This window comes from Ostrea edulis, chromosome 2 (genome assembly GCF_947568905.1).
Source record: "Ostrea edulis chromosome 2, xbOstEdul1.1, whole genome shotgun sequence".
Classification (NCBI taxonomy): Eukaryota; Metazoa; Mollusca; class Bivalvia; order Ostreida; family Ostreidae; genus Ostrea; species Ostrea edulis.
The window spans coordinates 12671626-12698928 of NC_079165.1; the positions used below are offsets into that span (position 1 = coordinate 12671626).

The window sequence follows — 27303 nt, forward strand, 5'->3', positions numbered from 1 at the left end:
ACGAATAGCGTAGTATTTAATTGTGAGTAGCTTATTAAAGTCTTCACGATGTGAATGAAATTCTAGATGAGCATAGATGTATGTGCACATTATGAAATGAAGCTAAGAGGACAACATCTTGAAATGGAAATTATGGACCTAGTAATAATGAGATTAAAATGTGACATTTAGCTTGAAAACAATTCCTAGCAAATATTTGATAAACAATGTGAAAATTGAGTTAGATTTATGAATATATTGTTCACTGAGATTAAATGACGCCCTGAACTTCCCCCTAGGCTTGGAGTTGTCCGTTTTCAATCGCTAAAGTGTTCCTCAATTTGATATTATTTGCCTTTTCCTGAATTTCAGCAAGAAAGCTCTTTGACCAGTTTTTATCACTTTTGATGTAGGGACGGTTTAAGTTCAATGAATGCTCCCCTGGTATACCGGGCGTGCCGCTATTTCTAGCTGTCAACTCCATGTCGTCATTGAAATGGACATGATTTTCCCTGTCCCTCCTTTTCAGCGGCTTGTTGTAGAGGTCTTCAATGGGTGTTGGGACATCCTGCTCAAAATTTTTCAAATGGAGACTATATTTGGAGTAGATGTCATCTGCCGTCTGATAATGCATGTGAAGGGCGCGTAAATTGTTGGTGTTCTTCCACGTGGGGATTCCGTCGCTGAATGAGCGAGTAAAAAACTCAGTTGGATGGTCGTATCCGTAGTTTTCCCAGCCTGATTCGCTCTGGGATAATCTATTTGTGGGTGGGGTTGATTCGCTCTGGGATAATCTATTTGTGGGTGGGGTTGATTTGTTCGAGATAGATATTTCAGTTGTAGAGGTGTCGGACTGTAGCTTTAAGATAAAAAAAAAAATCCCAAATATAGGGTTCTGGATGAGACTTCAATTCTATTCATAAATTTTGAAGTACATCTTCTTTTGTTAGTTAATAAAAGCACAATAAGTTTTTACAGAGAAGTATATAAAACATAGCGGTGGACCTACCGTGGAGGATTTCTGGTTATTGATTAGCCTGTCTCTTTTGTTATACTTCCTAAGAGATGCTGATAAACTAGACCGGCTCTTCCTTTGTGATCTGCGCTCAAAGGCAGTCTTCACCTACATCGTGTACATAAATCAAAAGCGGAATGATAATGCTGAGATATATGTGTATTGTACTCAGTCATGTGATAACGCTGAGATATATCTGTATTGTACTCAGTCATGTGCTAATGCTGAGATACATCTGTATTGTACTCAGTCATGTGCTAATGCTGAGATACATCTGTATTGTACTCAGTCATGTGCTAATGCTGAGATACATCTGTATTGTACTCAGTCATGTGATAATGCTGAGATACATCTGTATTGTACTCAGTCATGTGATAATGCTGAGATACATCTGTATTGTACTCAGTCATGTGCTAATGCTGAGATACATCTGTATTGTACTCAGTCATGTGCTAATGCTGAGATACATCTGTATTGTACTCAGTCATGTGATAATGCTGAGATACATCTGTATTGTACTCAGTCATGTGATAATGCTGAGATACATCTGTATTGTACTCAGTCATGTGATAATGCTGAGATACATCTGTATTGTACTCAGTCATGTGATAATGCTGAGATACATCTGTATTGTACTCAGTCATGTGATAATGCTGAGATACATCTGTATTGTACTCAGTCATGTGCTAAAATAAATACACTTAGTAGAACTTTTAAAGTTTCATCATTTATTAGAAAGTATAAACATATATTATTGGTTGGGATAAAATATCCTCGGATACTCCCGCATAATTTTTAAAAGTTCACGCATGTCGTATTTCTATATAACTTATTACGTGCACTCTATACAGTGAAATTTTCGCCTCGCGTTATTTTCGTCCATACACAATGAAAAATGATTTCACGCAGATTTAAATTCACCTAAAGTTGTTTCTTGCTACTAAACAATGATTACTAAGTAATGAATAGATTTTTATTACAAAATTTACACTGTATATAGAGCATGGTATAAGTGGTGGCAGTTAGATATACTTACATCGGTACTCATTAGACAGTGGAAGAGGAAGAAGAACACACCCTAGGTAAATAAAAAACAGGAAGTATATTTTTTCTGATTTATGTATTGAGGGGGAATTACTGAGTATATATACATGTATAATCAGATACATGTATGTCTTGGGTAGGCACAGTTTCTTAATGAAAAAAAAATAGAGAGAGAGAGAGAGGGAGAGAGAGAAGATTTTGAAAGAGCAAACTATACTAATGGGTGGGGGGGTTACCTGTAAAGAATTGAGGAATGTGAAGAAGTAGGTAAAAACAAGCGTTTCCTTGGAATCAATCGAGAAGAACCCCAGCGTCCAAGTTAGACCTAGAATCGGAAGCAACACCGCAGCTGCCTTCAGACCAGTCCTGAGATTGGTGAAAGTCCATATAAAGTTAAATACAGTTACTTTATAAATCAAGTTACATTTCAGACCAGTCCTGAGATTGGTGAAAGTCCATATAAAGTTAAATACAGTTACTTTATAAATCAAGTTACATTTCAGACCAGTCCTGAGATTGGTGAAAGTCCATAAAGTTAAATACAGTTACTTTATAAATCAAGTTACATTTCAGACCAGTCCTGAGATTGGTGAAAGTCCATAAAGTTAAATACAGTTACTTTATAAATCAAGTTACATTTCAGACCAGTCCTGAGATTGGTGAAAGTCCATAAAGTTAAATACAGTTACTTTATAAATCAAGTTACATTTCAGACCAGTCCTGAGATTGGTGAAAGTCCATAAAGTTAAATAGTTACTTTATAAATCAAGTTACATTTCAGACCAGTCCTGAGATTGGTGAAAGTCCATATAAAGTTAAATACAGTTACTTTATAAATCAAGTTACATTTCAGACCAGTCCTGAGATTGGTGAAAGTCCATAAAGTTAAATACAGTTACTTTAGAAATCAAGTTACATTTCAGACCAGTCCTGAGATTGGTGAAAGTCCATAAAGTTGAATAGTTACTTTATAAATCAAGTTACATTTCAGACCAGTCCTGAGATTGGTGAAAGTCCATAAAGTTAAATAGTTACTTTATAAATCAAGTTACATTTCAGACCAGTCCTGAGATTGGTGAAAGTCCATATAAAGTTAAATACAGTTACTTTATAAATCAAGTTACATTTCAGACCAGTCCTGAGATTGGTGAAAGTCCATAAAGTTAAATACAGTTACTTTATAAATCAAGTTACATTTCAGACCAGTCCTGAGATTGGTGAAAGTCCATAAAGTTAAATACAGTTACTTTATAAATCAAGTTACATTTCAGACCAGTCCTGAGATTGGTGAAAGTCCATAAAGTTAAATACAGTTACTTTATAAATCAAGTTACATTTCAGACCTGTCCTGAGATTGGTGAAAGTCCATAAAGTTGAATAGTTACTTTATAAATCAAGTTACATTTCAGACCAGTCCTGAGATTGGTGAAAGTCCATAAAGTTGAATAGTTACTTTATAAATCAAGTTACATTTCAGACCAGTCCTGAGATTGGTGAAAGTCCATAAAGTTAAATAGTTACTTTATAAATCAAGTTACATTTCAGACCAGTCCTGAGATTGGTGAAAGTCCATAAAGTTAAATAGTTACTTTATAAACCAAGTTACATTTCAGACCAGTCCTGAGATTGGTGAAAGTCCATAAAGTTGAATAGTTACTTTATAAATCAAGTTACATTTCAGACCAGTCCTGAGATTGGTGAAAGTCCATAAAGTTAAATACAGTTACTTTATAAATCAAGTTACATTTCAGACCAGTCCTGAGATTGGTGAAAGTCCATAAAGTTAAATACAGTTACTTTATAAATCAAGTTACATTTCAGACCAGTCCTGAGAATGGTGAAAGTCCATAAAGTTAAATACAGTTACTTTATAAATCAAGTTACATTTCAGACCAGTCCTGAGATTGATGAAAGTCCATAAAGTTAAATACAGTTACTTTAGAAATCAAGTTACATTTCAGACCAGTCCTGAGATTGGTGAAAGTCCATAAAGTTGAATAGTTACTTTATAAATCAAGTTACATTTCAGACCAGTCCTGAGATTGGTGAAAGTCCATAAAGTTGAATAGTTACTTTATAAATCAAGTTACATTTCAGACCAGTCCTGAGATTGGTGAAAGTCCATAAAGTTAAATAGTTACTTTATAAATCAAGTTACATTTCAGACCAGTCCTGAGATTGGTGAAAGTCCATAAAGTTAAATAGTTACTTTATAAATCAAGTTACATTCGTGTTCTCTCACAGCGTCTAAATGATAGAATATAGTGCTTTATTAGTACACGTATCGGTATTCATTTGAAGAAGTGAAAGAATTAATTATCACTGGCAATTACATCGCACGGGTTCGAATTTATGTTTAAAGAGTAATGGCATAAAGTTCTAAATATATGGTTCCCAAAGTCGCCGATGAAAGTAAAATAATAAAAAAAAAAACAAAAAACAAAACCCAACCAAAAATGGTGTAAAATACTATCCGGTATCCTAGTAAATGCACACATAACCAATCTACATTACTACCAATGTTCATTCCAAAAAGTTTTGTACTTCCCATGCAAGATATACAGAAATCAATTCGAATTTCTTTTTACTCGACATTTACCCGAGCCATGACACTGTAACTAATCAGAATGTTTGTGAATTGCATCAAGCACTTAGCAATTGCATAGAATGTGCAAACATTAGAAGCCATTTTAGACTTGAATTTCATATCCAAATTAATAAATTGAAGTCCGTAATAGCTCCGATTTAAGTGACTAGAACTTTGTAAAACTTTCTGCTCTTTCACGTATTGCAGCCATGTTGACCCTTTCGTTTATTTATATAAAAAAGGATGAAAGCACTCCAAGCGATTCAGAGACTCAAATACTAATTTTCATTAACGACAATTCAATATTATACATAAATTATGTTAATGCTAATAGCCGGTCTTTGTAAAGTTACACAGCTCTTATTTTGTCTATTTGTCCCATTAACACAGGTGTTTGACATTTCATAATAATAAAGTCCTTTTGGGTAATTACATCGGTCAAAATGGCCGTGATAGGTGAAAGTGCAGACGGCTTCACAAAATTTTCAGTCGCTTAGAGCTACATGTATTACGGACGTCAGTTTTTGAATGGAGATAAAGAATGCAGCTTAAAAATTATATTTAATATTGCACATACTACATACAGTTTTATTTGTAATTGCTTGTTACAATGCACAAACATTGTGTTGAATAGTAAAATGCCAGGACCCAAGTTTGTAAGTAAAGTATACAACTGGAAAAGACATTTTAAAAAATTGAAATCTGCATATATACGCGAAATTTTGGGATGAATTTTGGTAGTAATGTAGATTGATTATGTACAAATACATGTATGTTAGAATACAGATGGATTTATAAAATTGGTTTGTTATTTTTTTCATCGGCGGACTTGCATGGGCACACCCTATATCTAGAATTACATTTTGAAAGTAAATTCGTTTCCACGCTATATAATTGCCCGTGCGTTATATGTAAAAGTTTAGTCCAGTACAAACTTCTTTGCTGACCTCACACTTGACCGCTCCTCCGTTCCTATTTTCGCGGACACTGATATGGACCGCATCATAGTCCTCAGTACGACGAACAAAACAATGGTGTTCAGCTGAATAGAACCAACGACAAAATCACTCACAATTATACGTATGCATGTTTGAATATCAAAAGTTAATAAGATATTCATAAAGTTGAATTTAATTTGATATCATTTTGAAAAGCGAATTTCAGAAATTACCACGATCAGAAGTCCCACAGCTGGCACAAAAGCCACAAGCAAAACTTTCTGCGTCAGCCAGCATCTGCAAAATATAGAAGTTTTGTGTGACCCAAAAGCGTACTTCACGAGAATTATTATCCCATGATTAGATATGTCTTTAATGTTTCTTTTGTTTCATGTGCATGTTGACTGAATTTTATCAAGTATTTCAGTAGACGTATGGTATTTGTTTCATTTTTTATAAGAAACTAAATCAGTGAATTTGCACCCATCCCCATCTCTGCAATGTGCAGGAATCCATGTTGCTCTACTACTCATTTTGTATTCTTTATAGGATTTGTGAGATTGATCACTGTTCGCTATTTTCACTTCTTCATTTATGGTTTTGCGTTTTGTTTTTGAAAAGGAAAATGGTACTCTATTTTCAGTTTTTTTTAAATTTTGCTGATGTAAATAGAATAGCGAATTAAACTCGGGTCTTGAACAAAAATTGTCAAAACAACGAACTTATGATAATATACATGTCATTACAAATCAAAAAATATTGAACTGGAGATTACATGTAATAGAATCCTTCATTATTACGAGTGTGAGATAGGGAAATTCCACAGAGGGGACAAGATTCGCTTTGCCGAGTGCTAGACAGCGAATCTTGTTCCAGAGGTGGAATTTCCCTATCCCACACGAGTAAATAATGAAGGATTATTTTTCTCACATTTTAACTACAGTTTAGTGCATAAAATTAGGATCTTTCAGACAATTTTAGATTATCAAAATCCTCATTTGAACTTCGATGCAAAAACTAATTAGATAGGCAGAAAGAGCATACCCGAAAATGGTTTACACTGTAAGTGTAAACTAAAAAACCCAAGGTTGTCCACCAGAAAGCTATACTACATTAAAATTTAAAGATAACGCAAAATATTTTTACTTCACTGTGTAACGTAAATCTTCACCGTGTAACGTAAATCATAGAAAATATATGACGTCGCAGCAGTGTGAGACAGAAAAATCTCACATGGCTGTCTCACATGGGTAAAGTCGATCTCACACTGGTGATAATGTGAGAAAAGCAAGATACCAATCGATGTTAAACCTGCTTACGCTGTTTTGGTACCATATTCGTCATGAAATATGCCTGCTGATATTCCCACTATTGCCAAAGGTAGTCCTGAAATAAATTGAGAAATAAATACAACATCACTTCTTCATGTAATCCTTGCAGAGATTTAACAGAATACGTCATCCCCTAGCAACACCTATATTAACTTACCCCAACCGAACGCTAGATATTTTTTGAAATCCCTGTATGTCTTGAAGACTTGCACCAATACGATGTAAAGATGGAATCCCTCCACAAGCATCCAGCAAAACATGGTCAGTAGAAAGTAGTGCAGCAAAATAGCCATAGACATGCAGACATACTAGGAGAAAGAATAGAAAGCTTATGAAATGTGAATATGTGAAGAAGAGACAAACTTCATTCAAATACTGGGTGTGGATTGATGGTACAATTACAGCTAGAAATCAAGTTCTAAATGAGGAGAGGTCAGAAATTATGCTATAGTATCATGGAAAGTTATAAAAATACATCATATCAAAACAGAATTTATGTATTTAGCACTTACCTCATTTTCTGTGCGGTCTATTCCCACCAAATATATGATTTGTACCATAATGATACTTATTGCAAGCTGTTCATGAATCTTTATTCTTTCCTTTTTCAATCTGGATAAAAATACAAATTATTTCATTATTAATTACTCTTCCCTTTCACAATCTGAGAAAGAAAAAAAATATGCAAATCATTTCATGATTTAAGAAGAGAATCTTATGAATACTTTTCTTGATGGTGGTATCATAGGGAAAATTGGACAGAGTGCGTAGCGCGTTGATTAAGTTTTGCGTCCAATTTTCCCTTATGATACTGCCATCAAGAAAAGTATTATAAGAATTATAAGATTCATTTCTTAGCATTTAATTATGTTTTTAAATTGTGAAACAAATACAAAATAAGTAATTTTTCTCATCAAAAAACTTTAATTAACGCTTTTGAAATGGCGCGTAGGAATAAAATGTACATATACGTTACAATGAAAACAACACTAGGGTAAATTCAAAATGGCTGTGCGTTCAGGTCAGGTAGATTTACTGAGCCCGGATAATTTTTTATATTAAGAAATCACACTTATTCTTTATCCAGTCAGCATCGTTATAAATTAAATCATCAATTTAAAAGTTATTAATTAAATGATAATTTATTCTTTCCATTCTCAATCTGGAAATTCAGCTAGTGACATCGAAGTCGTGTTTGTTGAGCGTTTAAGGTCAGGCAGATAGAATATGTTTGATAGAAGATCTAGTAGACATGATGGACAAATTCGTGATAGTGGAATCGAAATTATATATAGTACGAGTTACCTGAAAAATTCGAAGATGATGACAGTGATGAGACACCCCAGTATAGACAGCCCGCATCCTGCATACGTCACAATGGTCAGTATTAAGGAATTGTCGTGGTCAATCTTTTCCTAAATCAAGAAAATCTTTCTAATCTTGAAAAACGAAACATCTTTCAATTATCTGTGGGCACTGCTGCATGAGCAGTTGTTACTATAACTGACTGTACATTGACTAACTTGTACATACACTGCACATGTACATTGACTAACTTATACATACACTGTACATGTACATTGACTAACTTGTACATAAGACTGTACATGTACATTGACTAACTTATACATAAGACTGTACATGTACATTGACTAACTTGTACATACACTGTACATGTACATTGACTAACTTATACATACACTGTACATGTACATTGACTAACTTATACATACACTGTACATGTACATTGACTAACTTATACATACACTGTACATGTACATTGACTAACTTGTACATAAGACTGTACATGTACATTGACTAACTTATACATACACTGTACATGTACATTGACTAACTTGTACATAAGACTGTACATGTACATTGGCTAACCTATCCACATACATGCAAACTGACATGATCGCATTCATATCACAACAGCTGTGAGATCAATACTAGTTGGCCGGGTTATAGAATGGTGAATGGCGGGCGGGAGGAAGGGTGGTCACTCCTGTTATAGGGTATCTACAGGTACTTTGTGTAATCAACTCCTCTCATACTTCTAACTAATTCCTCAAACTGTGTACAGTTGTTATGGATACATTGAAGATGAGCTTTTTGAAAGTGATCAGACATTTTTCGAAAAATTTACGTGTAATTGAACTTTGTCATTTTTTTTAGGCATTTCGTGAATAGACGATACCTATTTTGTGCAGTCAACTCCTTTTATACCTCTAACTTGACACTCCTAAAACTTTTTACAGTTGTTATGAACACCTTGAAAATGTGCATGCATCTTTTTGGAAGTGATCGGACATTCTTTGAAAATGTTACATGTACATGATGTAATTAATTCTGTCATTTTTTAAGCATGGTACCTACTTTGTGTAACCAACTCCTCTCACAGCTTTTACTTAACTTGTTTCCAGACTTTGTACATTATAGATGTTATAAAACATTGAAGATATGCATATGACATATTAATGAGCTTCTGTTTTTTTGAAAAATTCTACATTTAATCTCATGTTTCCAGTATGTTTTGTAAAAAGGCTATCTACATAATCTGGCTTTATTCTAAATGCATACGAAAATCCAAGGCATCTCTCGGGTAGACTTCTTAAAAGCGTTACATAATTGATTCTCTACCATAAATACTTCAGTTTAATTTTTTTTAAAATATATTTCATTTGAATCCATGTACTGCCATCCCTATGATAGATAAAATATCTTAACGCAACCCGGCCATTTCTGTTTTTGAATCGATTCTTTAAATACACTTCTGTACAACTGAATCCAAGTGACAATTAAAAGATGCTTGTATCCGCGGAGATACTTTCCATGTGAATAAATTTTGCTATTCTGTGGTGTTGTCATTTATTGTCATGATTTGGTTTCAAATTTACTATTTGCAAATATGAAAGTAAAATTTCAATGATATACAAGTGGCTGCAGATTTATTCGTAAGTATGTGAATTGCATGAAAGTAGAGAGTAAATTGGAAGAACTGTGTACAAAAAATTAATAAAATTATATTATTTCCAGAATTGCTGTAGTTTGTACCTGAACATCAAACACATCCATAAGAATCGCAAAATTGGTCATGTGAGAGCATACACAAACGGCATGAGTTATGTTGCTTCTTCTAGCATCCAAGTGACAACCTTCAGGCGACCAGCGATAGTCTGCATAACTAGTAAAATATCAATATAATTAGTTAATATACATCCAGCGATAGTCTACATAACTAGTAAAATATCAATATAATTAGTTAATATACATCCAGCCATAGTCTACATAACTAGTAAAATATCAATATAATTAGTTAATATACATCCAGCCATAGTCTACATAACTAGTAAAATATCAATATAATTAGTTAATATACATCCAGCGATAGTCTGCATAACTAGTAAGATATCAATATAATTAGTTAATATACATCCAGCGATAGTCTACATAACTAGTAAAATATCAATATAATTAGTTAATATACATCCAGCCATAGTCTGCATAACTAGTAAAATATCAATATAATTAGTTAATATACATACAGCGATAGTCTGCATAACTAGTAAAACATTTACATAATTATTAGATATGCATCCAGCGATTATCTACATAAAAACATGTAGCAAAATATCAATATAACTAGGTGATATACATTGTATACTTTGACTACAATGTACAGTCATAATAATCAAAAACGCGCCGTAGAAGACAACATCCTTCTTTGATATAAACTCATAAACACAGTATTGCATCACAAAGCTCAATTTCTTTAATTTTATATTCTTAAAAATTCTACAGAACTTTTAGTAAACTTGAAATTGCAAAACTTTTCCCAAATCAATAACATCAAAACCTATGACTTTTCAGCACTTTACACGACCATTCCTCACGATGAATTCAAGACTAGACTTTTTTGGATGACTGATCACTAGATATGAATGATTCCGTTTTCCATTTTTGAAGAAGCAACTGTCTACGATGTCAAAACTTCTAGTCTTTAATTTATTGCGAGGAATGGTGGTGTAAAGAGATGAAAGGTCTTAAGTTTTGATGTTGTTGATTTAAGATAAATTTTGCGATTTTAATTTTACTAAAAGTTACACCACTTCTAGCATATATAGTCGTACAGTACGTTTGGAGTTTCTCCTTCACATCTGTTAATATTTTCGTGAGAAGCAAAGATAGGGGCTTGTTGGAACATTTACTGGATCCAGCAATGTGTCTGTTTGCAAGGGTTTTTATGACGTTTAGGAATCCAGTATAGGTACGGTAACTCATATTCATCCGACCCATTGACTGGGATATGAAATAATTCTAAAACTGAAGCACGGTTTTGAAGAATTTCATCTTTTGAAAGGGAAGTTGGAGTACAAGTACAATTGCCAAAAGTGGAATTAATGCCAAGTTCGTTTAAAATACAGTTGTAATAATGAGCCTTACAAACAAAGACAATGTTATTACAAGCTTTGTCAGCTGGAACCAAAACATATCTCCATCGTCACCTTCCATATTTAGGTAGTAATATTCCATTATCACCTGCATATGGTGTTTATATCTCTCAACTGGTTCGATACGCAAGAGCTTGTTCTCCTTATGGCCAGTTTTTAAGTCGAAGCACGCTACTGACAAATACGTTGATGGTCCTAGGGTTCTAACAGTCTCGATTGAAGTCAGCATTTCTCAAATTATATGGTCGTTATAACGATCTAGTTTGCCAATACAACCTATCATTGGGCCAAATGCTGTCTGACGTGTTTCATACCGATTGTTAGGCCGTTCTTGGCACACTGATTTTGACTACGGATAACTCCGTTTATCTGATCAAGATATAGGGCTCAAGGCGGGTAAGACCGATCGACAGGGGATGCTTACTCCTCCTAGGCACCTGATCCCACCTCTGGAATATCCAGGGGTCCGTGTTTTCCCCAACTCTCTATTTTGTATTGCTTATAGGAGTTATGAGATTGATCAGTTCGTTACTTTCACCTTTCATATTCCTCACGTAATCTATCTAGTTCTTGTATCACTTCTGGTTTACTAAACACAGAAGGATAGATGGTACGTATTTTTGTTTTGATGGGTCTAATGCGGGATTTTGATATTCTTCTTACACTTTTAATCCATTCTGACAATGTATCAAGTTCTTCGTTTTCATATTCAGCCGATCGTCTGGCATAACTTTCGACATAATTCATAATAGAAATAAAATTCTGTCGCCAATTGAGAGACCGAGGTTCTCTGTATTTAGGACGTTTTCTTGTACATTGTACATATTAATGTGTATTCCAGAATTATTTCTTATTGGGTAAAATTAACATCTAGTCATGAAAACAAGAAAGTAAATTAATGTTCTTTTCAAATACTTATATACCCAGTACTGCATGTATAAAGGCACATTTAAAAATCCACGGTTTGAATGTATTCATAGAATTTTGATTCATAGTATTTTGATTGATTGTATCTTGCTTAAAAGTCTCGCTCAAGAATTTTTCACTCATATGTAGACGTCACCAAGACCGGTGAAGGGCTTCAAATTTAGGCCTATGCTGGGCGCTTACGGCCATTGAGCAGTGAGTGTTCTTTAGCGTGCCACACCTACTGTGACACGGGGCATCCGTTTTTAAGGTAATCTCCGAGGACCCGTGACATTCACACCTGATGCCGAGCGTTTGGCGATATAGAATTTTGAACATACATGTATATGGTATGAACAAGGTATTGTGAATGAAAAATGGATAACAAACGCTGTAAAACAAAGTCTTAAGGATCAATTTGTCCAGACATGGTCAAGTGATAGGGTTTTTCTTCCAACGGTTCAATGTACAAAATTTGCAAAACAAGTGTTGGTCTGGAAACCTATCTTGAATTTTTTTTTCTAAGAAACTCACTGGTATCTTTTTGAAATTTCGCACCACGAACCATCAACTCCCAGTAGAGACTGGCTGATGGTGTAGTAAGTATACCATAGACCGAATGATTATGTGTTTTATGTAATGAAACAAAAATTGCAGATGAATGTCTTTTTGAATTTGAGTGTTGAGTTTTATCCGTTATAAGAAAAGAATACCTACACATCACAAAAATATTGTACGATACCCCCCCCCCCCCCCCGAAAAGAATTTTTTCTTATCATGGTGACATCCCCACAATTCTCACTTTTTAAAAAGAGGTCAATTGAATGTATTTGAATATTCCCTGTCCTACAATGATTTTGTTCAGTATGACAAAATGGACCAGTGGTTTGTAAGACTTTGTATGTGTACACCAGAGCATGTTTAACCTGCAGATGTCCTAAGAGTCTGCGGCTGAGGTGAAATTGGCAATGTGTTCTTAAAAATTTCTCTTTTTACTTTCCCGTCCTGTGATAAAGTTTACTTCAACCATGAAACATATTACAGAAAATGGTTAGGTGCTTGTTCTAGATAAGACCTCTATATAAATCGTATAGGTTATGGAATGATTTGATCATCTTACCCATCTGTCACATTGAGAGCGACACAAGTTCTATGAAAAGACGAATTCCATGTTGTGTTCTACAAATAAAATCAAAATCATGAATAATTCATCAATACAATTATGCATGCTGGTTGAGTATTTACTACGAAGAGTAATCAGCGAGGCTTTATAGGACTGTCACCTCTACGCGGAATAAAATGGAGATATATAGCACTACATCATCTCTATACGGAATATAATGGAGAACATATATATATATATATATATATATATATGCATGCATTATTTATATATTTATACCCTTGGATTGATTGATTGATTGATGTTTTCCGCCACACTGATATTGATCTCTGTTCGTTATCTTCACCTTGCACTGAACAATTTTTCAGATATCTGGTGGCGCCCAATTTTATTGGTGGAAGAGAGAACCCAGATACAATGTACCTGGGAGAGACCACCGACCTTTTGAAAGTAAACTGGGAAACTTCTTCACTTACTGGCGCGAGCGGGATTCGAACCCGCGCCGACAGGGGTGAGAGGCCGTGTGATTTTGAGCGCGATGCTCTAACCACTCGGCCACGGAAGTCCCTTATACCTTTGGAAATATTGTTTATATAATTACAAAATTAAAGTTTTGTACCTCATGTGCCATTGTGAATGGTTTGAGCGAATAAATGGTATGATCTATATATGACTACGTCACCTCTACACGGAATATAATGGAGATAGGCTGACTGAGGTCTCGGTAAGCGGAGTCCGGCGTGTTCAGTACTCTAACTGATACGATATCGGAATTAATGAACTGGCTCTGCCTGGAGATGTTCGGTTTTCTACAACATTAAAACTTTCCATGTACAATTTCAATCGCTAGTAAAACATCTGCATTCATTTCAAAGTCTATCAATTGCGGAATCTCTGTGACGTACGTGAATTGGTATTTGGTTTCTTCCACTGCAGCTGAGGACAAGATGTTTGGAATGGTTGGAAATCGTCCTGTGTACAGCTGAATGTATTTATCTGTAAACATTGTATATATCATATACTGTTTGCAAATTGATATACCGTATTCTTGAAATTCAACTCAGGAAAGGATTGTGACTTAGATAACCTTTCGTAGAACCAATGGCCGCTTTAAACACCGATGACGTCAAAATCAATTTGTCCGACATGGTTGGACCGACGGTTAAATCTATCGTGTCTTCACAGATTGCAACTCTCTCGTGAAAGGATATTTCAAAATCTAAAAATCAGACCAAGAACAATTACATTTATCCGTATCCTGAAAACGAAAAGTAAATGCACCACATGATGTAATTAACAGTCGTTTTCATATCTATTTAATTACATGTAGGCTTACAATCCGGCATCTTTTTATCAAAACTTTGCTTTATGTTTTACATTCCAGGTTCTTTATAAATCTGTAATACCTAAGTAATCATGTGTAACATTAATGCGGTCGTTCAGAGTGTAGTTTGTAATAGAACGAGTAGCTCTCCTCTTCATTAACAAAATTTTCTTTCGTGCAATGTGCGAGGATAGATTTTCAACTGCATCTAGAATATTGATGAGTTTTCGTTCAACAGTTGACTGTAAACAAAAAACACAGGACATAATTATCAAAGTTAGGAAAACTAATAAGATAATTGTATACAACTACTGGGCCACCCTTTATTAATTGTACTCTTGATAATTGCAATACCACAAAGTCAGAATGATTGTTGAAAAATCTCACAAATTCTAGTATTTTCCACATGCTTGTCGTCTCAGGATCAATGATTTCGTTCACTGCCTTTCCGTATCCCTATAAATATAACGAGCATCCCTATCAGATTACTGACGCAGTTATCTCATCATTTGGATCTAGTTGTACAAAACCAAACACAGGTACATATATAATTGATCAACGTTTTGCTGTCCAGAAATGAGAAACCCAGGTAGACACACGTGATTCTACAATTCAGTGCAATGTCGCATCACCAGAATCAGAAATATCTTATTAACGTGTCACATACCAATACAATACCAACATACAATTCATTTATATAAAAAACAATGTTCCAATATTAAAAGTATTGGTATCCAGCCATATTGACTTATGAGACACTATCATTGAAATACATACCATAATACTACTGTCATATAAAAGATAAACAGATTTAAACTGATCAACTACATCATATACATGTACATATAATAATAGAGAGATAAACTAATAAACTGCATGTACGTGGAATGTTCACATTGTTTCCGACGATAAAACATATTATACTGTCTTTGCTAAAAATGGTTGGACAGATACATCATTCATTAAGAAAACAAACTTGTCTGCGTTATTAAGAGACATAGAAGTATCGCTAATCGCTTGACCCGTTTGAAATAAAAAGTATCTGAAATCAGAATAAAATTCACACTCCATTAAACTACTTCGTTATATGCGTATGAATGTAAAACATTCACGTGGTGGAGATTTAAATGTAAACATGGAATCAAAATTAAGAAAGGATGTTAAAACTTGTAAAATAAGAGACAAACTGTTAAATGGTAAATATGTACTTATCAAAGTGCCAGTGGGTTATGAAAAGAGGCTGATGTATCACCTGTTGCCACCTTTTAAAGGGAAAGGAATCGAGAATGATTGTTTATATCATGTGATTATATTGTCACGCGATTCCAAGCGTTGACAGAGGTGTAAGTGAAGCTTGCGAAACAAGCCCTCTGGTGAGAGAATGGGTAAAGGTTTCTATAGCTATATTTAACAGGGTAGCGTAACCATGATTATTTCTAATAGATAAAAGTTTTCTATGTTTATATTTAACAACGAAGCGTTACCTTGGCTATTTCTAACACAGGCACCTGAAGTATGTGTTACTCATTTCAAACTCCGTGGCCTCCGCTTTGACTGTCAGTGGAAGACAAGCAGCGTCCGATCATTACATGCAAGATTGTGACAAATACAAGAGATGAAATGAGTTTGAAGTTGAAGAAACTTGTACTACAACATCTCCCTGAACTGCCGCTCACTAAAATTCTTTAGGTAACATTGCAATTGCAAAACAAAAACAAAAAGTGTTTATAATGATAATGATATTTTAAATGAAATATGTTCATTTTATGACAAACTATATGAATCAAAGCACATTGATGATAATGAAATACAAAATTATTTAAATGAAGTAAATATTGAACAAAAATTAGATGAAAATGGAAGATTATTTTGCGATGAAATGTTTACTCTTCAAGAATGTAAAGAAGCGGTAATGAATCTTAAAGATAATAAATCACCCGGGATGGATGGAATTCCTAATGAATTCTATAAAACCTTTTGGAATGAAATTAAAGACATTTTTTATGCAACTCTTGAATACACTTTTGAAACTGGTAATATGCCCTTTACACAAAGGCTCTCACTTTTATCATTACTGCATAAAAAGGGAGAAAGAGATAAGATAAAAAATTATCGACCGATTAGCTTAACAAATTCAGATTACAAAATTTTAGCATTCGTGTTAGCTAGAAGGCTACAAAAAGTAGTTGATAATCTAATCAATGAAGACCAAACTGCTTATATTAAAGGCAGATTTATTGGATTTAGTGCAAGGACTATCCTTGATATATATGAATATTGTGAAAACTCAAATGACCCACAAATTTTGTTATTCTGTGATTTTGAGAAAGCTTTTGACTCGGTGGCGTGGAATTTTTTGTTTAAAACACTGGAGAAGTTTAATTTTGGTGCAAGTTTTATGCAATGGATAAAAATAATGTACAAAGACCCTATTTTTAGAGTGAAAAATAATGGATGGATTTCTAAAACGTGTAAAATGAATAGAGGAATCAGACAAGGTTGTCCATTGTCTGCCCTGCTTTTTATTTTTGTAGCAGAAGTCCTTGCCTGTAATATTAGATCAAATAAAGATATAAATGGGTTTAAGATCAAAGAAATGAAACAAGAAATAAAAATAGTTCAGCATGCTGACGACTGTACGATTCCTATTAAGAATGAAAAATCATTACAAATAGCGTTAAACACAATTGATATTTTTTGTAAACATTTAGGATTAAAACTAAATAAAGATAAAACAGAATGTTTATTATTAGGAAAGCTTAAAGGAACAAAAAAAGAAATTCTTAATCTGAAAGTAAATGAAAATTCAATTAAAGCATTAGGTATCCACATTGGTCATAGTAAAGAAGAGTGTTTTGAAAAAAACTGGATACGGTATCAAAGAGATATAGAAAAATTATTAGATTCATGGAGAACCAGAAAACTTACAATATTTGGAAAATGCTGCATAATAAACTCTTTGGCAATATCAAAATTAGTATATGCAGCAACTTTATTACCAACTCCTGGTGATGAATTTATCAAAGAAATAAATAAAATAATATTTAATTTCATTTGGAATAAGAAAGACAGGATTAAAAGAAACACCCTGATAGGAGATAAACTAAAAGGAGGAATACACATAGTTGACTTAAAATCCAAATTCAAAGCGCTTAAAGCATCATGGATCCCAAAAATAATATCGTGTAACCATAAATTAAAAGACTTTTTCCAGAGTTTCTGTCAAAGGAATCAATATGATATTTACTATCTATTAAAGACAAACGACTCAATTTTGAGTGAAAGTGGAATGTTACATAAATACATACCCTATTTTTATAGAGAAATTATTACATATTTCAATGAAGCTAATGGCAATTCGACAACATTACAATTTTCCCAAAATATTTGGAAAAATAAAAGATTTACTTATAAAAATGAGACACTTTGTTTTACAAATTGGATGAAAAGTGGTGTTTTAAAAGTAGATGATCTGTTTAATGAAATTGGATTCAAGGATATTACTGATTTTTCAAATCTTACAAACAAACATAACTGGTTGTGTGAATATAAAATACTAAGAAATGTTTTTAATAAAATAAGTCATAAGACAGAATACCATATAGAAAAAGAAAACGTGTTTTTATTTAAAAATGGAAAAATTGAATCTATAATTGGCAAATCTTGTAAATTCTTTTACGACATTTTTGTTGATGACAAGTTTCAAAGATCATATATGGAAAGTATGTGGGAAAAGACTTTTATGTTGGAAAAGTCAGACTGGACTAATATTTATAGAAATAATGTATGTAAAGTTGTTGATAAAAATGTTGCTGAATTTAACTACAAACTTTTGCACAATCTTTTATGCAACAATTATCTACTTAGCAAATGGAAAAAAGATGTTCATAGAAACTGTACATTTTGTGCTGATGTCATTGAAAACAATGCACATTTAATTTTTGAATGTCAAAATGTAAGACAGATATGGAATACTGTTGAAATGGTGCTTGAAATTGACATTCGATGGAAACATATTGTTCTCGGCTTTTTTCATGAAGATAATCCTAAAGTGCATACATTTAACTTTGTGATTTCATATATTGCTTTCAGAATTTACAAAAGTAAAATGATGTTAAGACTTGAAAACAAAACTGAAAGTGTGAATAATCTGTTGATACAGGTTAAATTAGACTGTTATAGAACATACTTAACATTAAGAAAATCAAAGTACGATTTCCTAGATCACAAATTATTTGAGAGACTTTCTTTGTTACTTTAATGCTTTATATTATAACACATGTATTGCAATAATCTGTATATACTATGTATCTGATATTCAGTTTCCAACAATAGCATTCCACCAGTACTTGAGGGTGACCTGTTCCTCAGTACTTGTTTTTAGGGGAGTGGTGAACTGTTTGTGATTGTGTCTCCCCTGCAACAATATGGATCAATCATTGCTTTATATGTATTAAGTAGATTAGATTTTGCATACTGATATAATTTTGACACCTAAATATACTTTGCTTTTTTTTAGTTGAAAAATATTGCTATCTAGCATGTAAATCTTTAATTGTAAAAGAAAAACAATATTATCAACTATACTGTTTGATATCATGTAGATATATTTCTTAAATATGCATACATGTATAGTTAACACATATATATACATATATCCAATCCATGGAGCCCCTGGCACCCTATGTGAGGATTATTCGGGGGTCTCTGCGGAGACATTACCCCCCCCAATATCAAATGTATGTTAGCTAGAAATAAAAGATATTGAAAGGAAAAAAAAACAAAAAAACAAAAAACAAAACATTGCAATTGCTTGGAAAATGTGCCCCGAAGCCGTTGTTTACAATTATTTGTTTCTTACCTTGTGTACCGGTATTTTATTATACCTGATACCGGTAGAAGGCCAATCTCTAAAGCTTAAGCAAGAAGCCCATGGGCCACATCACTCACCTGAGTCACCTTGACCCATAACTAAAGACTTTCCATATGCATTTGCATGTAAACCTTAGTCCCTATTATGGCCACAACCTACCCCTGGAGGCCATGATTTTTGCAAACTTGAACCTACACTATGTCAGAAAGCTTTCATGTAAATGTCAACTTCTTTGGCCCAATGGTTCTTGAGAAGAAGATTTTTAAAGATTTTCCCTATATTTGTATGTAAAACTTTGATCCCCTATTGTGGCCCCATCCTACCCCCGGGGGCCATGATTTGAAGAAACTGGAATCTGCACTATGTCAGAAAGCTTTCATATAAATATTAGCTTTTCTGGCTCAGTCGTTCTTGAGAAGATTTTTCCAATATATTTGTATGTAAAACTTTGATTCCCCCCTTGTGGCCCCATCCTACCCCCGGGGGCCATGATTTGAACAAACTTAAATGTGCACTATGTCAAAAAGCTTTCATGTAAATATCAGCTTTTCTGGCTCAGTGGTTCTTGAGAAGAAGATTTTTAAAGATTTTTCCTATATATTTGTATGTAAAACTTTGATCCCTATTGTGGCCCCATCCAACCCCCGGGGGCCATGAGTTGAACAATTTAGAATCTGCACTATGTCAGGAAGCTTTCATGTAAATTTCAGCTCTTCTGGTCCAGCGGTTCTTCAGAAGACGATTTTTAAATAACCCTACTTTATTTTTACCTTTTCTTGATTATCTCCCCTTGGAATGTGGCCTGGCCCTTTATTTTAACAATTTAGAATTCCCTTTACCTAAGGATGCTTTGTTCCAACTTTGGTTGAAATTGGCTTAGTGGTTTTGGACGCCGGACTACAGGTGATCAGAAAAGCTCACTTGAGCTTTCAGCTCAGGTGAGCTAAAAAGTATGAAACGATTACATAAATCGAAAGAGGGATGGGATAGACAAGTAATCCACACATTTCAGAGACATTATCGCCGCAAAAAAAAAAGGGGGGGGGGGAGTACATGTAACATCCATACGTCAGGTGCCTATATTTTTCTAATAGATATTTAAGATTTCCATGGCTATATTTAACAGGAAAGTGTTACCCTGGCTATTTCTAATAGGTAAAGGTTTCTAAGGCTACAGTTACCTTGGCTATTTCTAAAAGAGAAGCGTCGTGAACAGATGCATTGGCCGTAACATCAGAAATGGTTACAACGGTCCGAGTTGCCTCTGTCAGATCCCCTGGGTAGAGGGATGTATTGGATTTTCTTTGAGAAATGATGTCAGCAAGACTGGAAGTGACGTTAATGATTGACATTGAGGATACCACTGTTTGATTTCGGAGTGATTCTGCCTGAAAGGAATATCATGTGAAATTCAATACAAAGCTTGTAACAACATTGTCGTTGTTTGTAATTCTCAGTATTACACCTACACTTTATACGAACTTCATTTCCACAATAGATAATCCTACTTATCGTACTTGTACTCCAAGTTCCCTTTCAAAAGATGAAATTCTTCACAATCACGCTTAAGTTTTAAACGCATCTAACTGACCCCCTGGACACAATGGGCGAATGAATATGACTTACCGTACCTATCCTAGATTCTAAAACTACACTACAATTGTTTTGGAAGATGAAATATATCTTGCTGTGGCCTTCAACTCGACAATTAAATATATCGACGACGTTTTATCTATTAACGTACTTATTTTCTTTCATACATGTATCCCGGAGAAGTCGAGATACCAGACGTCAAAGAGTCCTCCAAATCTACTTTGTACTTTTTATATTTTATTGGGCATAGATGTTAACGGCAAACGAACAACTCAGCTTTATGACTTCAGCTTCTCCATCGTCAGCTTCCCATATCTACATGTATATAGCAATATTCCATTATCACCTGCATATAGCGTTTATATCTCCCAACTAATTCGAACGCGAGAGTATATTCTGCGTATGATCAGTTTTTTTAATTTTTAATTTACAAATACAACTTGTCATTAAGTCGAATGCTGTCTGACGTGTTTCATACCAATTGTTAAGCCGTTCTTACATACTAATTTTGACTAGCGATCACTCCATTTTGCTGATCAATATGTAGGCTTTTACGGCGGGTGTGACCGATCAACAGGAAATGATTATTTCTCCCAGGCCCCTGATTTCACTTCGGATGTATCGAGGGGTCCGTGTGTGTGCTCTACTATTGATTTTGTATTCTTCTTAAGAATTATGAAATTGATCACTGTTCATTGTCTTCACTTATTCATTTGATCACGTGTTTTTGTGATTCAAGAAAACCGCGTAACCAAATGCACCACGAAGCATGGTTATCAAATGAAATATTGAAACAATCCAGTGAAATAAGATTTTCGTAAAACCACAAACTACCTTACCCGTGACAACCGATACATCTATAAACACGGCATATTGCCTTCTCCACACATCGTTGATCATTACAAGTCTTCAAAGCAGCAATGCAAAAGATGACAAACATTAAACTGCTGTTGGTAGGCACAGTAACCACAGTATAAACATGCTAAGGAAACAATTCTTATTCATGTTCCGACAAAGGGACTGTTTTTGTCTGAGGCAGGCAAAAACCCAACACCATCTGAATTGAAACTTTTATTATGTAAATGACGCAATAAAAATATAGAGTTGTAAATACAAAATACCGAACACAAATATGAATGTACAGGAGGTCAGGAGACTTGTAAACATTGGACATCTTAATTCAGCATCATGGTATACAAGCTGACCATTTATTCCCGAAAGATACAAAATATCGATAATCGGAATCCAAAACATGCAAACTTCCACAAGAAACAATCACTATTTGTCGAGTGATAATCCATATACCTCTCTGAAGATATTCTTCACAGCTAAACTGACACAGTTCTCCAAGTTCGGTCTTCCCCAGGTAGGATCCCCGTCTCGATCTCGACAATGACGTAACATGTAACCTGTGGAGATTATCGTTAATTACATTTGTTAATTATTGTGAATGTTATATATCCTGTGCTGATGAAATCTAATACTACATAACATTTTGTAAATGTCATTTTTGACAATGAGTTCAATTTCAGTTCAGTGGTATATAATGTACTTTTATGTAATTTTCAACCATTTAATTTGTACATAGGCAATATGTTTGAAAATTTCATTATATAGAATAGACTGAAATAATACAAGAAGTATTGGTTACCCTCAGCTGAGTGTGGGCATGGTGCTATTGCCTCTCTGCAGAGCAATGTTCTATTCCAATGAACTCTGCTGTCATCTATGATGGTTTCTTCTTCAGCGCAATAATTTCCGACTGTAAGTAGGAAACATGGCAATATGGTAACAAATCAAGAGATAAATGATAAGAAATAGTGTAATCCAATCAGTGTCGCTGTTGTAGTGTTGTGTTATGTTGTGTTGATGAACAACTGTGTTGTGTTGTTCTGGTGGGTGTTGTGTTAGAGTTGCGTTGTTGTGTGGTGGTTGTGTTAGTGTTGTGTTAGTTGTTGTGCTGTGTTGTTGTGTGGTGGTGGTTGTGTTGTGTTGTTCTGGTGGGTGTTGTGTTAGAGTTGCGTTGTTGTGGTGGTGGTTGTGTTAGTGTTGTGTTGTTGTGTGGTGGTGGTTGTATTGTGTTAGAGTTGCGTTGTTGTGGTGGTGGTTGTGTTAGTGTTGTGTTGTTGTGTGGTGGTGGTTGTGTTGTATTAGTGTTGCTTTGTGTTTGTCAGTTCTGGTGGTTACCTTCATATTGCAGAGTAAAGTTGGAGTTCTCAAAAGCTGAATCAACTTGCAGCTGGATCGATAATGAATTCGTTGCTGATAATGAAGTGGGCATGTAGGAAAGGATATCTTCTTCGTGAACAGGTGCTCTACAGAAAGGCCCTTGCCGACCTTGCAGACCCACCACCTATGCAATGGTATTAGATACATGTATATCAATCAACTAAGAATATAAACAAAACCCATAATATCTAAAAATCTCTAACTCTTTATGTACAAATTACCATTATAATTCAAAATGGCATGTAACAACTGCATATTATTTTCACCGTAGTAATTTCTTAAACTAAATTCTATGTGAACTTCCAATGAACGTTAGAAGAAACAAACATTATCAAGAAAGCTAAACATTTTCAAATCATTACATGTTGCCCCGATCTCTCAATATGTCCCCTAACTGAGCTAGTATTGAACAATCAGATTAGGTTCTAGTTCATGAAATAGAGGGGGTAGATAAACATTCAGACGGAAAGACCCACATCTTGATTGGCACAAGGTAACACATATCCTGACAATCAATACAAGGCCTGCCACCAACGGAAGATAATTAATTACTGACCTGTAATTTCCCTTTACGCAATTGGCAGGAGATGTCGGCTGTTGGATTCAGGTTATGCGACCAACCCCGGAAGGAGAGTATATTTATCAAAGTGTTTTCTGGGCTTCTGATGTCCCACTGGTGAAAAACAGTTCCACTTCCCTCGTAGAGTGTATAATTAGTATAATTCACTGACACATATGAACCAAAGATACTTTCTGTGAAATCGGTGGTGTTATAGTGAAGTTCATAAGGGGGAGTATTTTGCAGAATGTCGTTGTTGCAGGTATCTGTATTTGAAAAAACAATACCCGTGCAGAATTGGACATTTGAATGGAGTACCGCGTTGGCATTTATATATTTTTTCCATACTAAAATCTGTATTATTACACTTTATATAAAGCTCCTGTAGAATGAAGCATGTTGAAAAGTTGAAGATTAGATATACGTGTGAACATTAACATAAACAGATCCCGTGAAGGGGTCCAATCTAATTAAAATCAGACTTCTTAGATCCGCGCCGTATACTCTGCGTAATCTATTGTAGTTATTGTTAACGTGTCCTGGGATCTGATTTTAATTGGAGTGTGAAGGGGTCTCTATTCACTCCTAGATTTTCGTCATGCAATAGTATCGTTTAAATTGAATATGAAAATGCAAATAAAAAATTGCTTCCATAGTTCCTCCCCGAATCATCCATCATGATATATTTTCTGGAGATCCATAAAATTGAATACACTAAATGAAAATATACACCTAATGAAAATAGTACAATGTTTTTCTGTATAATAATTCAATAGATGCATGTTCGCGGGGTTAAGTTACATTTCAGGACCCAATTGCACTAAGGTGAGTTAACTGTAACAGTTTTCATTAATTAACTCCTACATCTATATAGTATTAACTAAACGTTATCTGTCGGTTAAACTTAACTAACTTTTGTACAACACTACACAACGTGTTAGTAAAACTAGTACGACATCATTACACGACTCTGTACCTTAACCTACCAACGATTTACACGGAAGAAATCAAACATTTAGGATCTGTTTTATTTACTTACTTGCAGACTTTTGATTTCGAATTAAGCAAATATCTACGATATGCTGTAGAGGTTTGTTTGTAGAATTTTTATGTTGAATACCAATTGGCAAAATCACATTAGATTCCTTTCTTTTAACATTCATATCAATTTCATTTGGATGAAATAATAAAATAGCATTGGAAATATTCTACTATTTCAGAAATATTTCATTTAACAGTGCAAAGTCTGAAGTCTGTTTCTTACCACAGAAAATGCGTGGCACAAATATGAGTAAATAAAGTATGACTACGAAACACCCGCTGTTCCTGGCAACCATTGTGGGTAGATTCTGAAATGGAAGAGGATATAACAAATATACGTTACTGTCTAAGCTTAGCAATTACCTGGTTCTTTGGTGTGTGTGTGTGTGTGTGTGTTTTGGGTTTTTTTAGGAATGAATAAGAAACAATTCCTTGGAATAAAAGTTTTCTTCAATGATCTCTCTGACTTGAATTTCTGTTCTCTTTATCCTTGCTAATTCTCAGACAATTTTGATGCGTATGGTTTCATTTCAAACTTGTAAACCTGGAGAGATATTGTTAAGAGATATGTTTCTGAATGTGAATTCCTAATTGATTAGAAATATTCTACGATTAAGCGGATATGTATTGGTAGTCGAACCATAAAACAGAATATTTATATTAATAGATCCTCACGTTGCTTTCGTCATAAAAAATAATGTCTTCCTTTTCATTACAGATTTCAATCAGTTTGTGAGCGTGTGTCAATTTAAATAGATGTATTCGGTGACTTTAACTTCGTTCTTCAATTTCTAAGCTTCAACGGTAGCGAGGCAAATTAAACTCCACGTTGCATACAAACACTGTTTCACCGCAAAAACCTATTATCGAGTCGGTTAGTGTCAAAACAAAACGACAAAACAAAGCCTTAAAGATGGCCATCTAATTGCACATTATCATCTTCTGAAAACTGAAAGTGTTTAAGAAGTCTAGTCGTCTATCTTGTTTCGTCAGTACCGACTCATCTTGGATCTTCAAACACTCGGTCGACACTGGTATTTCCGATTATATATGTAATGAAATCCGCTTGACAAACAGCCCTTGTTTACACTTACAAGTGACACTCCGTAAACACCGATGCATTCCGAAACATTAAGTCCTGTTTTAAACGTTTATAAGTGCCTTTAACTAACTGTGTTTCTAGTTCTGCGGTTTTTTTTTTAACACATCCCTCTATCTTCCCGAATGTTAATTTTCTGTTCTGGTATCGGATTGTCTCTAGTTCTGCGGTTTTTTTTTTTTTTTACACATCCCTCTATCTTCCCGAATGTTAATTTTCTGTTCTGGTATCGGATTGTCTCTAGAATGTTTGTCACTTGCACTGGTGCCGACACATTTCTTTGATAAATGTCATGTCATATCTTCTTGGTGGATTCAGTCTACTCGTTCACTTCACGATTGACTGTGGGACTCAATAGACCACCAGCAGGACCACAACACTCCATCCCCATAAAGGGCCGTTCCCCGAGCCCGGATCTATCCACGTGTACCTAATTACATGTACCAATTACGCCATTGATAAACGTGTCGTGTCAGTCCTTCCAAGGTTACACACCAACCAACCAACTGAATGAGCTACAGACAGACGGACGGACAACAGACACAAATAAACCCAGCAAACCACAATTTCTTTGGTGGAGGTTATCTCTATTAAATATCGCAATATCGATGTAAAAGCGTATAGGTCATAGTGTGTGAGCTTTTATACATTGGTATCTTCCACTAAAATATTTCACCACGCCAATATCTTCCATTTTATCGTTTGACTGCACCACTTTGTCCGCAGAGTATCAAAATCTGATTTAGTAAGCGTGTATGAATCTACAAAATCGTTCGACTGCACCACATCGTGCGTGTGGTTTATCTGAGGACTCGTATAATTTTTTTCTTTGTATGTAACAAATACGATAATGCCAGAAGTCAATTATTCAGTGGCGTAGCTTCCATTGAGGCAACCGAGGCAGCTGCCTCGGTAATAAAACAAAAACCACCTTTTACGTTGTTAAAATGTCGATAGCGCCCCCAGACCCCCTGCCCCAGTAATATTCGAACCCAAGCTACGCCTATGTTATTAAGAAGTCTTTTACATTTTTCTCAAGTATTCATTATTGATTGTGCCTTACTTTTGTGGGAAGACGAAGCTCAACATGTTGAAATAAACCATCGTATTTTTTCTTCTGTTCAAAAGTTCATCAGAGATTCTGAAAGATTAACTGTTACTACTACCTAACACCGTGCTTTATTCAAATAATCAACCTATGATACATG

The 27303-nt window shown here is 34.5% G+C and overlaps 1 protein-coding gene across 1 annotated transcript; it reads right to left on the reverse strand.

Moving 5' to 3' along the window:
* On the reverse strand, positions 1-26118 carry LOC125678872 (adhesion G protein-coupled receptor L1-like). The gene is made up of 23 exons (XM_048917631.1): positions 26091-26118; positions 23953-24221; positions 23355-23520; positions 22819-22929; positions 22473-22576; positions 20756-20962; positions 15089-15157; positions 14784-14943; positions 14465-14596; positions 14283-14373; positions 14060-14186; positions 13375-13433; positions 9952-10081; positions 8200-8309; positions 7407-7506; positions 7052-7202; positions 6883-6949; positions 5797-5860; positions 5573-5667; positions 2275-2404; positions 2031-2072; positions 989-1102; positions 1-832 (listed from the first exon to the last, which is right to left on the reverse strand). The coding sequence occupies exons 1-23, from the start codon at positions 26116-26118 to the stop codon at positions 275-277; spliced, it is 3084 nt and encodes a 1027-aa protein (XP_048773588.1). The 3' UTR covers positions 1-274.
* Between the last annotated feature and the right edge of the window lie 1185 nt (positions 26119-27303).

Bases quoted from the DNA above. Each gene is read 5' to 3' on its own strand.
- LOC125678872 (XM_048917631.1), bottom strand. From the start codon at position 26,118: ATGCATCGGTGTTTACGGAGTGTCACTT. The intron at 23,521-23,952 runs GTCAGTAATTAA...ACCATTGCATAG, and splicing joins TGCGTAAAGGGAAATTACAG to GTGGTGGGTCTGCAAGGTCG. The intron at 22,930-23,354 runs GTAACCACCAGA...TCCTACTTACAG, and splicing joins CTTTACTCTGCAATATGAAG to TCGGAAATTATTGCGCTGAA.